Below are 14,152 nucleotides of genomic sequence, written 5' to 3'. Positions count from 1 at the left end.
GAAAAATCCAAATTGTTATTGATGTGAAATTTGAAGATACTCTTGAAAAACTCTTGACCATAAACAATTTTCACTATTATTCAAACTACTTTTAGTGATCAAAACTTACATTTATATATAAAATGAAGTTTATCAATAAAAAAAATAGTACAAGACAAAAAACTCTAATTGGGAGAACATTACAAAGTGACGACAAACGGTTGGATTATGAAACTATAAGTTTTGATTATTTGTAGCATCTTCAAATTAAAATTCTCCTGATTATTTGTAGCATCATCAAATTAAAATTCCTGTTAAGGAGAGAATTCGGAAAAAAAGATTAAATTTGCTGACCTTTTAAAATGAGGGATTAATTTCGCTTACCTTATAAAATATGGGTCCGAGGCATGCGAATTTTTCGGAATAAGGGATTTTTGATTTTTTATGCATTTTTTCTTCTTTTTAATGATTATTTCGTTCCTAATATTTATTAATTGACCAAATTACCCTCCATAATTTTGAGCACATATATGAGCTTGATTTTGATGAAAACGAAGACGTTGGGGATGAGAGCGGAGGAGGGTGAAAGAAGGTTTGGAGAAAAGCTGATTTTTTTTATAAATTGTGTTAAAAATTTATGGAGGGTAATTTGGTCAATTAATAACTGTTATGAACGAAATAATCGTTAAAAAGAAGAGAAAATGCATAAAAATTTGAAAATCCCTTATTCCGAAAAATTCGCATGCCTCAGACTCATAATTCGAACGATCAGAGAAATTAATCCCTCATTTCGAAAGGTCAGCGAAATTAATCCATTTTTCTGAAATTTGTTCAATGTGTTGCTTTTAGTTATAGACAATATGTTGATCCATATTGAACTAATCAGAGCATCCACAGTGGGGCGGACGATAGCGCGCCCGATGCATCGGGCGCGCTATCGTCCGCCACTGTGGCTCCGCGGACAACGGACGATGCGTCGTCCGCGCCCTACACTTAGCCCGCGGACGAAGCGCGGACGATAGAGCATTGTCCGCGCCATCGTCGGCCCACTGTGGGCGCCGCGGACGATGGCGCGGACGATGCAACCCGTTTTTGTTTTTATTTTTTTTTAATTCAAAATTTGTCTATTTAAACCTCGATTGTCATTTTATTTTTCATACGAACATTTCTCGCATCTCTCACAAACCAAAATGAACCACGACGACGACCGGAGTTCCTCGGAGGACGGTAGTCCGACCTTGACTCGAGCCTTAAATGCAGTCGTGCACGACGCAATGGCAGAATGCTTAGCCATAATGCAACGCGAGGAGGCGGCAGCGGCGGCGGTGGAGCAGATCCGCAGGCCTATTCGACGTCGGACGTTTGTCCCGCGAGAACATGACGTAGCTCACGAACGTCTATTTGCAGACTATTTTGCCGAGCAACCACGGTGGGGCCCGACGGTTTTCCTCCACCGGTTTAGAATGCCTCGTTAACTTTTTCTCAGCATTGTCGAGACGTTGGAGTCACGTGATGAATACTTCCAGTATCGGGAAGATGACATCTGCAGACCCGGACTTACGACGTTGCACTCCGTCAGTTGGCCTACGGCACCAGCGCTGACATGTTCGATGAGTACCTCCACGTCGGGGATACAACAGGCCGCGAGTGCCTGAAGAGATTTTGTAGAGGAGTTGTGGAGGCCTACAACGACACATATTTGCGAAAAGCCGACAGCTGTAGAAGTTGGTTTCTGGATTACAAGATTGCAAATCCGGGCGCAATACAACCCAAAAGAAGGAATACAGAAGGAAGAACTGAACTGAAATTACAACTTAAAAATGAAGCAACTAAACCAGTATGGTATGATAGCCGATCGAGGAGGCCTCTTCCCGCAAGACGAGATACGCCCCGGTAGTGCTCTCGGTTTGGCGTGTCGTCCCCAAAGGTAAAACGGCTACGTCTCTTTTGATGCAGCACCGCAATCAGCAGAGCTCCGGCGAACGGGATGGAGGAGAGGGCAGGGCTTTCGATAGAAAAACAATGCAGAGAGGGAGAGAGCTTATGATGCTGAGAATGCTTGTGAATAATGTTGTACTAATGCAGTGGAATGGCTAGCCTATTTATAGGCCAAGCCACCATGCAGGGTCAACCAAGCCATGAAGGCTCATCATGGCAGATTCGTCACCGCCAGCGGTTACGAGTGTGTGGCAGGAGTGTGCCTTTCGCGTGTGGATTTCTTATGTGGCAGCCGTGACTGTGCCTCGCTTGACGACGTGTCAAGCCACTTGGACTGCTGACTCGGCGGTGGTCTAAAAGATTAGTTTGGGCCAAGCACCAAGCCCAAAGACCACCCAAAGACCAATTGCCAAGATCCAAGTCCAAGTCCAAGATCGAGATCGAGATCGGGATCGGGCTCGGGCCCGCGAGCGCGAGCACGTGCACGGGCTCGGGCTCGGGCTCGGGCTCAGGCGGGCGGGCGGCGGCCCGCGCGTTTGGGCTCTTTCACCCATCTTGGTCCACTATAATTATTAAGTAACATAAAGGCACTTAATTTAAGCACATTAAAAGATGTGTTAATCCTCCAATGTGGGATAATTAACACTAGTTAATTATTCCCTAAGCTCCAACTCCAAGCTTTAATTAAAAGCTAATTATGCCCAACTTTAATCCACTATTTCTCACTCACCGGAAATCGGATTTGAGAAAGTGAATATACTACATTTATCTACGTAAAATATAGATCGACGCTATGTCATTTAATTTCACAAAATTAAATGTCTCATCACATTTATTATTTGGTCTAAATCCATTGACCGGGCATATTTAATCCATGATTTTTACAATCCCCCACATGAGTGGAAATAGCCAAATGCATATGCATGCAGACATAAGCTCAACCCTCGAGAGATATATAAGCATAAGGATAGGTAGTTGTTGGCCTTGAACCTTCCATAGTCGACACCATCGGATACACAGGCGGCTTAGTAGCGCGATGCTTTGAACTAATCCCCCACGGCGTGCACCGAGACAATGGTGTTAACGCTTAAACACCTCAACCTTATCTGTTCTCACGTTTTGTGTCCATTGCGGTCTTGGACACCACTTTGGATTCATAAGTGTGTTTTATGAAGCGACCACACTTCGCACTTACATATGTGATTCTTAGTCAAGTACCTTGCCATACTTGGTCTCTTTGAGAACTCCATCTCTTTGAGATCCTTAAGAACCATTAAAAGTCATAGACTTAGCCTTTACCACTAGGCAAGTTCTCTAACACTCTATTGCTCTCTAGGGAATAGATATAGTTGAGTGTTTCTCATGAACTCTCATAGCTTAGTTGTCCCTTTGAACCAAGTTCTTGGGATCTCCAGTCATCATGGTTGGGTTACCACTATAATAGTTCTTTAGTTTGTGGATTTCAAACCCATTCCCTCTAGCAACTTGTTCATTTGATCACGGTTTAACCCTTTGGTTAGCGGATCCGCTAGATTATCTATTGACTTCACATAGTCAATTGTAATCACCCCTGTTGTGATCAAATGTCTCACGGTGTTATGTCGTCGACGTATATGTCGAGACTTACCATTATAGAAGCCATTGTTTGCCCTTCCAATAGCTGCTTGGCTATCGCAGTGGATCAGCACTGGTGGCACTGGCTTAGACCAACATGGAATATCTTCAAGGAAGTTCTTAAGCCACTCGGCTTCCTCACCCGCCTTATCTAATGCAATGAACTCTGATTCCATTGTTGATCGGGCTATACATGTCTGTTTTGTGGATTTCCACGATACAGCACTACCCCCAATAGTAAAGACGTATCCACTTGTTGAAAGTGAGTCTCTATTATCGGATATCCAATTGGCATCACAGTACCCTTCAAGTACCGGGGGGTATCTCGAGAAGTGTAGCCCAAGATTTTGAGTATGTTTTAAATATCTCAAAACCCTCACAAGAGCTCTCCAATGCTCTTTGCTTGGATTGCTCGTGTAACGACTCAGCTTGTTCACGGCACAAGCAATGTCAGGTCGAGTGCAATTAGTCAAGTACATAATGCATCCGATCACCCGTGCATACTCTTCTCGAGCAACGGGCTCGCCTTTGTTCTTGCTCAAGTGAACGTCGAGTTCAATTGGAGTCTTAACCGGCGCGCCATCATAGGCTTTAAATTTATTCAATATCTTCTCAACATAATGTGATTGTGTTAAGATGATTCCATCAGGCGTTCTTAGAATCTTCATTCTAAGAATTACATCGGCTAGATCCAGTCTTTCATGTCAAAGTTTCTCTTTAACATGGCCTTTGTATCGTTAATTACTTGAGTGTTACTACCCAAGATTAACATATCATCAACGTATATACACACTATAACATGGCCGTTATTAGTGCTCTTGATGTAGACACATTTGTCGCACTCGTTGATTTTAAACCCATTTGATAACATCACATTATCAAACTTCAAGTGCCACTGCAATGGCGCTTGTTTCAATCCATATAGAGATTTTACTAGCTTGCATACCTTTTTCTCTTGTCCAGGTACTACAAACCCTTCGGGTTGTTCCATATAGATTTCATCTTCTAGTTCACCATTTAGAAACGCGGTCTTTACATCCATTTGATGAATCTCAAGATTGTGCAATGCAGCAATAGCGAGAAGCACTCGGATAGATGTAATCCTTGTTACAGGTGAATAGGTATCGAAGAAGTCATGTCCTTCCTTTTATTTAAAACCCTTTACTACTAATCGGGCTTTATACTTATCCACTGTTCCATCGGCCTTAAATTTCCGTTTAAGTACCCATTTGCAACCTAGAGGTTTCGTACATTCAGGTAGATCTACCAACACCCAAGTGTGGTTTAGCAAAAATGAATCAATTTCGCTTTGAACAGCTTCTCTCCAATGCAGCCCGTCTGGGCCAGCAAAGGCTACTTTTATCGATGTTGGTTCTTCATCCAACATGAAAGCAATGTAGTCAGGACCAAAAGTTTTTGGTGTTCTGACTCTATTACCACGTCTTAGTACTGTATTTTTTGGATCGGGCCTTGCACGTTTGCGCGATTCAGGTTCCGCATCCGCTGAATTAGAACTAGTGGCTTCTTCTTCCACTGGTTTAGAACTAGTGGCTTCTTCAATTCTTGTCTCAGAATTGGTTGAGACTTTTTCCTTGTCTTTGCAAGGAAATGTACTTTCGAGAAATACAGCATTCCTCGACTCAATTGTTGTTCCTACTGTGATAGTCGATATTTCAGACCTGTGAACAACATATCGATATGCACTACTGTTAAGTGCATATCTAATGAAGATGCAATCAACCGTCTTAGGTCCGATTGTAACTTCTTTGGGCGGAAGAACCATCACCTTTGCCAAACACCCCCACACTTTGAGGTATTTGTAAGATGGCTTCCTTCGCTTCCACAACTCATAAGGAGTGACATCTTTTCCTTTGAGAGGGATCTTATTCAAGATATAGTTGGCTGTCAAAACAGCTTCCCCCCACATGTTATGTGGTAATCCTGAAGTTAGAAGCAATGCATTCATCATCTCTTTTAGAGTTCGATTTTTGCGTTCTGCAACACCATTAGATTGTGGTGAATATGGTGCAGTCGTTTGATGGATTATACCACTTTCATTGCATAATTCCTCAAACGGGGCTACATATTCGCCTCCTCTATCGCTTCAAATCGTTTTGATTTTACAACCAAGTTGATTCTCAACTTCGTTCTTATAATTTTTGAACGCTTCTATTGCTTCATCTTTACTTCTTAAAAGATAAATGTAGCAATACCTTGTGCAATCATCTATGAAAGTGATAAAGTACTTTTTACCACCTCTAGTTTGCACCATCTTTAAATCACATACGTCCGTGTGAATTAATTCAAGGGGTTTTGTGCTTCGTTCAACCGAGTGAAACGGCAACTTAGTCATTTTTGCTTCAAGATAAATTTCACATTTATCTTGGATATCCAATTCATTAGCCTTTAGTAAATCTAAATTTACTAATCTTTTAATGGCTTTTGAATTTACATGTCCCAATCTACAATGCCACAAATTTGAACACTCAGTCAAGTAAGAGGAAGTAGATGCTTTATTTTTATTAGCCAAAGGCTTTGCAACACTGCGAGTTGCCACACTAAGCTTGAAAAGCCCATCGGTTACATAACCTTTTCCGATGGATTTTCCAAACTTATACAAAGAAAACCTATCAGACTCAAATACAAGTTTAAACCCCTTATTAACTAGTATTGATCCTGACACTAGGTTCTTGTGGATGTCCGGGACATGCAGCACATCCTTCAAAGTGATCGTGACGCCAGACGTCATCATGAGAATCATGTTACCAACGCCTCGACGATGCTTGATTCCCCATGTTGATCTTCCTCCCTTCAGCAGCAGTGTAGGAGGCAAACTTGCTCCTATCTGAGCAGACATGAGCAGTAGCGCCGGTGTCGATGTACCAGCCACCCTTGTTATCCACAAGGTTAACCTCTTCGGTGACCACAGCAATGAGGTCGTTTTCATCCCAGTCCTTGAACTCCTTCTCAACGACGTGGGCAGCCGGCTTCTTCTTCTTGCTGCGGCAGTCTTTAGCAAAGTGGCCTTGTTTGCCACATTTGTAGCAGTCGCCTTCAAACTTCTTTGAAGGCTGCTTTCCCTTCCCTTTGTCGCTTGGACGGTTGGGGCGAGGGCGTTTGTTGGAGGGACCGCCCCGCTCCAACAGATTGGCTTTGACTTCAAGTGGGGTGAAGCCCTTAGCCTTTTGGTCGCTTTTGCGCACATCAGCCTCAATGCGCAATTTCACGATCAAATCTTCAAGGGTCATCTGCTTTCGCTTGTGCTTGAGATAACTCTTGAAGTCCTTCCAACTGGGAGGGAGCTTGTCAATGATCGTGCACCTTAGGAATTTGTCGGACAAGGTCATCCCTTCAGCCACTAATGAGTGGATGATCATTTGGAGCTCTTGGACTTGCTCCATGACGGGTCGAGAGTCGACCATCTTGTAGTCCATAAATTTGGATACTACAACTTGTTCAGTCCCTGCAGCATTATCTATGCTATATTTCTTTACTAGGCTTTCCCACATTTGTTTAGATGTGGTTACATTGGAGTATACATTGTACAAACTATCATCTAAAGCACTTAGAATGAAATTTTTACAAAGATAATCTCCTTTCCTCCAAGCCTCATAGTCCGCCATGACTTCGAGCCTAGTCTCTTGGTCACTTGGCACGGGCAGCTCGTTCTCCGTGAGGAAGTTGGCGACGCCCAATGTTGTCAAGTAGAACAACATCTTTTGGTACCACCTCTTGAAGTCAGATCCGCCAAACTTGGGTGGTTTCTCGGCAGGTGGCATCATTCTTGGTGCCAAAGGTGCCGAACTTGGTCCATGGAAGGAACCAATTCCGTTGCCCCCGAAGGAGCCAACAACATGGTTGGGCATAGAGCCCCCACCATTCATGTTGGGCATAGAGCCCGCCATGGTCATGTCAGGCATAGAGCCCGTCATGTTCATATTGGTCCCGGAGGAGCCAATACCCGTGTTGGTCCAGAAAGAGCCAGCACCCGTGTGAGACCCGAAGGCCCCAGCACTCGATCCATTAAAGGATCCGAAGGAACCACTAAAAGTGGAACCAACTGTTCCACTCGAGGTGGATCCGCCAGTGAGCCCATGGGTGTTAACATACACCCAAGGGGTTGTTGATGAAGATGGATAGAACCCAGGGGTTGGCATCATCGACGGAATCGATGAAGTGTCGACAGGTCCAGTGGTCGCCATGGTGGAGGGAATGGCAGCGGCGGAGGTGGCAGCGACGGTGTTGGAATCGGTCGACATCTCCAGCAAAGGTATTAAGTGTTTCGAAAGTTTTTAGGTTCAGTTTAGAGTCCAAATTCCTTCAAAGGCAAGTTATATCTCGTCTTGCGATTGTTGGTTTCTGGATTACAAGATAGCAAATCCGGGCGTAATACAACACAAAAGAAGGAATACAGAAGGAAGAACTGAACTGAAATTACAACTTAAAAATGAAGCAACTAAACCAGTATGGTATGATAGCCGAGTCGAGGAGGCCTCTTCCCGCAAGACGAGATACGCCCCGGTAGTGCTCTCGGTTTGGCGTGTCGTCCCCAAAGGTAAAACGGCTACGTCTCTTTTGATGCAGCACCGCAATCGGCAGAGCTCCGGCGAACGGGATGGAGGAGAGGGCAGAGCTTTCGACAGAAAAACAATGCAGAGAGGGAGAGAGCTTATGATGCTGAGAATGCTTGTGAATAATGTTGTACTAATGCAGTGGAATGGCTAGCCTATTTATAGGCCAAGCCACCATGCAGGGTCAACCAAGCCATGAAGGCTCATCATGGCAGATTCGTAACCGCCAGCGGTTACGAGCGTGTGGCAGGAGTGTGCCTTTCGCGTGTGGAGCGTGTGGATTTCTTATGTGGCAGCCGTGACTGTGCCTCGCTTGACGACGTGTCAAGCCACTTGGACTGCTGACTCAGCGGTGGTCTAAAAAGATTAGTTTGGGCCAAGCACCAAGCCCAAAGACCACCCAAAGACCAAGATCCAAGTCCAAGTCCAAGTCCAAGTCCAAGATCAAGATCAAGATCGAGATCGAGATCGAGATCGGGATCGGGATCGGGATCGGGATCGGGATCGGGCCCGGGCCCGATTCCCGCGGCCCGGGCCCTAGGCCCGCGGCCCGCGGCCTGCGAGCACGGGCACAGGCTCGGGCTCGGGAGGGCGGGCGGCGGCGGCGGCGCGCGCGTGTGGGCTCTTTCACCCATCTTGGTCCACTATAATTATTAAGTAACATAAAGGCACTTAATTTAAGCACATTAAAAGATGTGTTAATCCTCCAATGTGAGATAATTAACACTAGTTAATTATTCCCTAAACTCCAACTCCAAGCTTTAATTAAAAGCTAATTATGCCCAACTTTAATCCACTATTTCTCACTCACCGGAAATCGGATTTGAGAAAGTGAATATACTACATTTATCTACGTAAAATGTAGATCGATGCTATGTCATTTAATTTCATAAAATTAAATGTCTCGTCACATTTATTATTTGGTCAAAATCCATTGACCGGGCATATTTAATCCATGATTTTTACAGTAGATTGCCAGGGCCTAATGAGAATGCACGAGACGACGCACAGCTTTCCTGGGATGCTAGGGAGCATCGACTGTATGCACTGGGCGTGGAAGAATTGTCCGACGGCGTGGAGAGGCCAATTCACTAGTGGATACAAGGGCAGCCACCCGACGATGATCCTCGAAGCCGTCGCTGACCATCGGCTCTGGATCTGGCATGCTTACTTCAGTGTAGCCGGGTCGAACAACGACATCAACGTCCTCAACTCATCCACCCTCTTCACCGAGCAATGCAACGGCAACGGCAAGGGCCCGACCATCGAGTTCACTGCCAACAGGCGCCAATACCACATGGGGTACTACTTGGCCATGGCATATACCCAAGGTGACCTGTTTTTCTGAAGATGATCAGCTGCCCAATTGGTGAGAAGAGAGTTTTATTTGCGCAAAGGTAGGAGGTAGCGCGGAAGGATGTGGAGCGGGCATTTGGTGTGCTCCAAGCACGGTGGGCAATAGTGAAAGGGCCGGGCCGACTCTGGTTCAAGGAAGTCCTCGCCGATGTCATGTATGCGTGCATAATCTTGCAGAACATGAGAGTCGAACATGAAGGTGGGAGCATCACCGATTGGACCGATGACGAAAGTGCATCTAGCTCCTCCAGCAAGGCGACCGTGCCCCCGGCTCGAGGATTACCGACGGGCTTCAATGAGGTTCTATCTAGACAGACCTCAATGCGCAACCAACACGACCATGCGAAGCTCATGAACGACATGGTTGAAGAAGTGTGCGCCCGTAACTGCCGTCGATGAGTTTGCGTTTTTTTTAATTCGCACTGTAATGTATTAATTTTATAAATGAAATGAAGGTTTTCCCCAATTTTTGTAGTTGTTTAAGTATTCAAATAGAAGAAAATGCTTAGGGCGCGCCTTAGGGCGTCCCACTGCAGGTGGAATGGCAGAAGGATAAAATGCTGATGTGACGGTGCATAGGGCGGGCGGCGCCCCACCGTGGATGCTCTCAGTAAGGTTAAATGTATGAATTAAATGTCTTGAGTTTTGTCTTTTAATACAAATGAATTCATGAAGTCTATTTCGTCTTCTGCTTCTTCCCATACTCCGACGCAGCGAAAGACACAAAGCGGAGAATATTATTAACTATCTCTTCCTACTTTTTAGAGAGAGAGAGAGAAGAAGTGAACGCTGCGATGTCTCCGTCAGCAGCCGGTGCGGTGGTGGTTGTCGGAGTGAAGCCAGACTGCCGTAGTAAAGAGCTGCTGACGTGGGCGCTGGTGAAAGTCGCCAACTCCGGCGATCGCGTCATTGCTCTCTGCATCATCCACCCCGACGCTGGTGAGCCTTCGATTTAGTTCCATTCTAGTTTGGAGTCGAATTTAGCCTAATTATACCTCGTCAGATTATGCACCTAATTTGGGAATTCAGTTTTTTTACTAAGAATTGCGCCATAGTAGTATATTTTTAATTCTCTCTTGAAAATGCAGTTTTGTTGCTTTTTAATCATGCGTTATTTCCTATCTGCTTTTAATTTTGAGAAGATAGAACGATTATACTGTCATTGGTGAAGAATTTCGACTCACTGCTGGCTGCATTTGAAGGTTTCTGTAACCTAAAACAGGTGTGTTTCATATTCTCATATACTTATCACCCCTTTCTATTGTTTTTCTATTCATTGGTTGTGATAAAGGATTTGCTACGCATTCTTAGACTACTCCCTCCGTAACACGATTTAAGAAAAATTGTGTTAAGTAAAGGAAAAATAAAGTAAGAAATGAAAACGGTTGAGAGATGAAGAGAGAATAAAGTAAGAGAGAAGAAATTTGTTGACTTTTGCTAGAAAAGGAAATGACTCCACTATAATGGAACGTACCAAAATGGCAAAATGGTTTCACTACCGCGGAACAGAGGGAGTATTATTTAGAGTGGCTTGTGGTATTTGTCTTTCTTTCTTCATGTATTTGTTATGTTTTGTTGGGAATTTATGCAAGAAATTTAGTTCCGTTGTTGTTTTCAGGAACGTCTACACTTGTATTATAATCTTTATGTCGAGTTTACATTTTTTGCTTATCATGTGGAGTAATTTTTTAGTACAGAGCATGAGGGAAGATGATTTCTATATTTAAGAGACAAATCAGCCTGCTAATAGTGTACAAGATGATGTTAGGTGGATCTAAAGCTCAAGGTCTGTAGAGGGTCTCCAGTTCGGAATATATTGTCCAGGGAGGCAGCATCTTGTGGTGCAGCGAGTTTAGTACTTGGTACTTCAAAAGCCAACACCACACTTCGATCCAAAACCTCTCTTGCCAAGTCATGTGCCAAGAGTCTCCAAAATAGTATTTCAGTTATATGCGTTGACAATGGGAAGATTATGTTCCAAAGTGAATCAAGATACAAAAAGAGTAAGACTTTTTCCAATATCCCTTTGAGTCTACCGGCTCAGAGAGTCTCATCATCATCTAGTAGTGCGAATGGGAGAATCTCAATGGCTCTAGTACCTTGTAAATCTCAAGAAATGGTTGCCCGGAGATCAGGGTGGACGTTACTCAGCAGGACGTTTCTACATGGAAGCAGAGGTTTTGAATATGCAACTTCTAAGAAATCATCAGTGATGCATTGGCTATCGAAACTGCCAAGCCTGCAATCTGTTGCAGCTATTTATCCTGATCAGAAGCAGTTCAGTGCATCCAACATGATTTTCTCAGACGAACTTGGAAATCTTCAAGAGAAATACTCAAACAAATGTCAGTTGTTTAGCTATCAAGAACTCTCATTAGCAACGAATAATTTCATACCCGGTTTGTCCTCTGAACTGTTCTTTGTTGTAATATTTCATTTTTCACTATTGGAGGTTTTATAAACTAGACCAAACTATATTTTCAGAATATTTGATTGGAAAAGGGGGAAGCAGCCAGGTCTACAAAGGTTGTCTACCAGGAAGCAGGGAAATAGCTGTTAAAATTCTGAAGCCATCAAACTATGTACTGGAACATTTTGTTTCAGAAATCGAAATCCTTACGTCTTTCTGCCACAAAAATATAATCTCTTTAGTTGGTTTCTGTTATAACGAAGACCAACTACTTTTGGTGTATAATCTTTTATCCAGAGGATGCTTAGAAGAGAGTCTCCATGGTATCTACCTGTTTATTTATCTAATTTGAACTTGGAATTACTATCATTGCTGTTCACAGGTATGGTACTCAATATGTGCTTTGGATTAGGTTGTCCCGTGTCTCGAGATCAGTTTGGTTGGGGGAAGAGATATAAGATTGCTTTGGGTGTTGCTGAGGCATTGGATGCATTACATAATGCAGCTGTGCCAATCATCCATAGAGATGTAAAATCTTCGAATATCCTTCTTTCAGATAATTTCGGGCCACAGGTACCACGCAATTTATAGTTGTTCCCAATTCTGCAATATATTTTGATCAACTTGATCTCTGTGCTCTTTTCATCGCGACAATGCTCATTCCCCTTACAGCTATCGGATTTTGGGCTTGCCACATGGAAATCGAGCTGTTCTCGTGATATGGATACCTCTGATGTTGCTGGAACATTTGGGTAAGTTATATAGTCTCAGTGTGACATCCACTCGTTGCCAAATTAGCACATAACACGCTTTTAAACGCAGCTACTTAGCTCCAGAGTGTTTCATGCACGGGGAACTAAATGAAAAGATTGATGTCTATGCATTCGGTGTCGTACTACTTGAGCTCTTGTCGGGTAAAAAGGCTATCGATAATGGACAACCAAAGGGCCAGGAAAGCTTGGTTGTGTGGGTTAGTATCTACTTTCAACATGAACTAATTTTGTGTATCTCAGTTTTCCAAGGGCGTATGAATAGGTCTCGTTTTATTTCATTTTCGCGTATTTCTTCGTTTAAACACCATACCTTTTGATTTAAGGCTTTGCTGTCAACGTATCTGTTACAAAAATAACAGGCAAAACACATTCTGAAGGAAGGGAAAATCTCAGAACTGCAAGATCCAAGTTTGGGGGATGCTTACGACCGCAATCAATTTGAGAATGTGGTTTTAGCTGCAACCCTTTGTATCAGACATAGAGCACAATCTCGTCCTGCTATTAACCTCGTAAGCATTATTATTTAACTCGCGGATAGTGTTAAAACTTGTGATGAGATTAATTAATTTATGAACTTAAACAGGTTCTCAAACTCCTTCAAGGGGACTCAGACGTTATAGAATGGGCGAGACAGGATGGAGATATCGATTATATGAACCATGAGCAATCTGCAACAGATATCCAGTCCTTCATCAATCTTGCTTTGCTTGATTTGGAAGATGAAACCGCGTTTACAAGCATTGTTGGGCAGAATGTCCCGGTGGAGGACTAGTTAGTCCTCAAGCTTCGACCAAATCATCCTCTCGGTCTCGAATGAGAGGATCAGAATCAGAAGCCTTTCACTTCCTCATCAACCTAATTATCAGAAGCCGCTTCTGCTTCGGGATTCCTAATTTTCGAGATTCTTTGATGATGTAGCAAAAATTGCTACTGAATTGCATCTCTATTTATATTTCAAAAGCGGTTGTGTTTTTTTTATGTAAAGTTTGAGTGTATAGCTCTGTTGCAGTTGAACAATTTTATGTATATCTACATTCGTGAAATCTGTTGTGAATATGTAACTTTGGAAATAGCGAGACTTCAAGTTCCGTTGTGTTAGAGAATCAGACCAACAGCCTAAGCCAAAACTCACCCCACCAAATTTAAATCGATCAACTATATATATTGAATCAAATCGAAATTTTGCTTAATGCCAATTATCATGCTAAAAACAAATTGTACTCCCTCCGTCTCAAGCTATTTGATGCGTTTCCTTTTTGTACTTTTTTTTGGAAAAATAATACTCCCTAGTCTCACTAAAATATGCACATTCTAACTTTAAAAATTCCTTTTCTATCTAATGAGGTGTGATCCATTCTTCACTAACAATACTTCAATTACTTTACAAATTTTGTGCATTAAAACTCGCGCCTAACGAAGATTGCATATTCTTGTGGAATGGAGAGATTATATACAGTTAAAGTTGAGAGAGAGCAAATTAAAAAAGAGAATAATGTAGATAAAGTAACTCA

General features: G+C 43.1%; 1 protein-coding gene across 1 annotated transcript; it reads left to right on the top strand.

Moving 5' to 3' along the window:
- The first annotated feature begins 10,118 nt into the window (after window positions 1-10,118).
- On the top strand, window positions 10,119-13,725 carry LOC121745213 (probable serine/threonine-protein kinase PBL22). The gene is made up of 9 exons (XM_042139025.1): window positions 10,119-10,397; window positions 10,601-10,680; window positions 11,227-11,857; window positions 11,943-12,191; window positions 12,281-12,441; window positions 12,541-12,620; window positions 12,691-12,838; window positions 13,001-13,150; window positions 13,225-13,725. Exons 1-9 carry the CDS (start codon window positions 10,253-10,255, stop codon window positions 13,411-13,413), a joined length of 1,833 nt encoding a protein of 610 aa, XP_041994959.1. The 5' UTR covers window positions 10,119-10,252; the 3' UTR covers window positions 13,414-13,725.
- Window positions 13,726-14,152: the final 427 nt, after the last annotated feature.

The sequence above is a fragment of the Salvia splendens genome, chromosome 1 (genome assembly GCF_004379255.2).
Source record: "Salvia splendens isolate huo1 chromosome 1, SspV2, whole genome shotgun sequence".
NCBI classification, from domain to species: Eukaryota; Viridiplantae; Streptophyta; class Magnoliopsida; order Lamiales; family Lamiaceae; genus Salvia; species Salvia splendens.
Note: the sequence above shows the minus strand (reverse complement) of the source record. Positions and strands in the feature narration are given on the sequence as shown.

Bases quoted from the DNA above. Each gene is read 5' to 3' on its own strand.
- LOC121745213 (XM_042139025.1), top strand. From the start codon at position 10,253: ATGTCTCCGTCAGCAGCCGGTGCGGTGGTGGTTGTCGGAGTGAAGCCA. The intron at 12,192-12,280 runs GTATCTACCTGT...GCTTTGGATTAG, and splicing joins CTTAGAAGAGAGTCTCCATG to GTTGTCCCGTGTCTCGAGAT. The intron at 13,151-13,224 runs GTAAGCATTATT...GAACTTAAACAG, and splicing joins CTCGTCCTGCTATTAACCTC to GTTCTCAAACTCCTTCAAGG.